The sequence below is a fragment of the Littorina saxatilis genome, linkage group LG17 (assembly GCF_037325665.1).
Source record: "Littorina saxatilis isolate snail1 linkage group LG17, US_GU_Lsax_2.0, whole genome shotgun sequence".
Classification (NCBI taxonomy): Eukaryota; Metazoa; Mollusca; class Gastropoda; order Littorinimorpha; family Littorinidae; genus Littorina; species Littorina saxatilis.
Genome location: NC_090261.1, coordinates 44146132 through 44148631, shown reverse-complemented (window position 1 = coordinate 44148631; position 2500 = coordinate 44146132). Strand labels below are relative to the sequence as shown.

Genomic DNA, 2500 nt, shown 5'->3' with positions numbered 1-2500 from the left:
TATATATTTACCCATGTTTTCTCTTGAAAAACACGCGCACAAACTGTGAACATTTTTTCCTCTTCATGTCACAGGTATTTCCCAAAGCACAGCACTGAATCCGCCGTCCGTTCAACGCGGAAAGTATACCCAACTGCAACGCATTTTCCGCATTGGCTACCTGTTTCATATTCCATACAAAAAAACACACCATGCAGCAACCATCCCACAAGCTATGACTTATCAGAATAAGCCACACACACACTGCACCCACTCCCACAGACTTAGCTTAGCGCTTTGAGCCGATTAAAACATTTTACCACCACCAGCCTAGGGGTACCCTATCGAGTAACATGACGTCAGGTCAGAATAAGCGGGGCGTCAAAATAGAACACTTCATTCATAGCTCCGGCCTACTGATTAGCATACGGTTGCTCATAAAAGTTATGCGTATTGTTGGTTGCTTCATAACATAACACGCCTCCGCACCAGCGCTCGCGCGCACAGGCCATGAACTCACACAGACACACACACCAGGTACTGCAAACAAACAGCATATGATAAAATAAACTCACACAGACACACACGCACAGACACACACAGACACAGAGACACAGACAAACACACATACACGGACCCCCCTCCCCCCACAGTACACACACACACATTCACACACATACACTTGTTCTTACAAACGGTCTCTCTCTCAGGTAATCTTTCAACAGTCTGTTCAAATTTAATACCCACAAAAGTGTTTAAATGACTCCGTCTTCCCTCTTTTCGTTTATCAATCTGGTTCAGACAGATTAAAATGAAACTAAAATCGTGTCACTAAATGTATCTGATTGCAATACACGTAAATCAACTTACGCATAACAGTTCAGCAGGTATGCCAAATTATGTGGAACCCCTGGCATGGCAGAATCCGTAAAAAGTACCGAACAAAAAGTCTACCCACCGGGTGGACCCCCTCTGAGCATAATGTACTATTGATACCAAAGAAAACGGCACCACCAGGAAAAAGGCACGACCAGAATTCTTCGGCAACTATTCGCAACAATTCACAGGGGGGGGGGGGGGGGGGGGGGGCGTGTCTCAAAACACCCACAGACGGTGGGGCGACCTCGACTCTTTTAAACGAGAGCTTAATCTCAATCCCCTTACCCCCCTCACAATACACAGCAAGGGGTAAAATAATCTCGACACAATGTTCGGCCGAATGAGCATTCCTAAACACATCACTGCGGCATTACAATGTTTTGCTACGTACCCCACCCCACCCCCTTTCGTCCCTTCTTCTCCTCTCTTTTTCTCTCTCTCTCTCTCTCTCTCTCTCTCTCTCTCTCTCTCTCTCTCTCTCTCTCTCTCTCTCTCTCTCTCTCTCCCCCCCCTCCTTGGTCTTTACTTCTTCACAAAAAGCAAAGCTAATCTACGATGACTAAAATCCTGAAACGCGACCCCTTTAAACGTAATCCAGAGCGTGAAAGATTTACGTCCCATTATTTTCTCCCCAAACACATCTTTCATGCGGAAACCTTGACGCAGCAAAATTTGGCGTCCCTACCACAATAAGGAAATGGCAGAGCTAGTAAGTGAAACCTTACTCGAGCGTATTTTTCTCAGCCTCGTGTTTTTCTTGTAAAGTGAAACTGCGTTGTGTATAGCTTTCGATGAAAGTCATATTGCTAGAAGAGATTTGGGTTTCTTGCATAAACGTGTTGAGCCTGTAATGTATGTCAGAAATGATTATTCCTTCCACGGTGCTTTATTTCAAGGTGGAGGTGACTGCGTAACGGGGTGATTAGTGCCCTGAGTACCCCGTTTTAGTTCGGTGGCTCATTATGGAGAACAGTGGTGGCGTGCACGACAAATTGACCAACTAGGTGGGACCCAATTCTAATTGAAATCTGAACAGATATTAATTTTAACCAATCCGACTCAGCGGTTTGTTCCCGCCAATTTCAGTACTTTCGCGTTCGCACCATCCAAGAATACTCTTTCTGTGCCGCAAATGATTTGAACATTACTGTGAACTCTATTCTATCTTCAAAAGCCTTTAGCATTATTAACAGCTATTCTGATGAACACGTGGGGGAATTCGGGGGCTGTGATTGGATGGTCTCTTCCGATCATCAAAGCATAATGCGGGGGAAGTCGGCCATTTTACTCAATATCCAAAAGCATATTGAGAAAAATGGCCGACGCATGATTCCGGTTCACCCATCTGTACCACGGCGATGTTTCTATCGACAACAGCATACACTGACAACTTAAAAGGCTGTTTCAACAACTGTGTTGTGAAGTCGAATGCACTTGGAGTCAGTTTTTCTTCCAAAGTCAGAAAGCGTGTAGCGGTGTGCATGTCTGCGCGAACATGATGCGCGTAAGAAGTTTGTCTGCTATCAAAACCTGAGATCAACGCATCGACGCAAAAACTGTCATTTTGTAAGTTTGGAACAACAAATCAAGGTCATAACAGCTATATAATCGCTATTGTGTTACGCTGAAAACACAATAGCTG

The 2500-nt window shown here is 44.8% G+C and overlaps 1 protein-coding gene across 4 annotated transcripts in view; it reads right to left on the bottom strand.

Moving 5' to 3' along the window:
• Positions 1-2500, bottom strand: part of LOC138953149 (protein sprint-like) — a 173938-nt gene that overhangs the window by 21891 nt on the left and 149547 nt on the right. The window contains exon 1 of one of the 4 annotated variants that reach the window (XM_070324944.1): positions 12-298. The exons of the other annotated variants lie outside the window; for them this stretch is intronic. Coding sequence (XP_070181045.1) covers positions 12-193 — 182 coding nt within the window. The 5' untranslated portion in view covers positions 194-298. Of the gene's footprint in view, positions 1-11; positions 299-2500 lie in introns of those variants that run through there. 4 annotated transcript variants of the gene reach the window in all.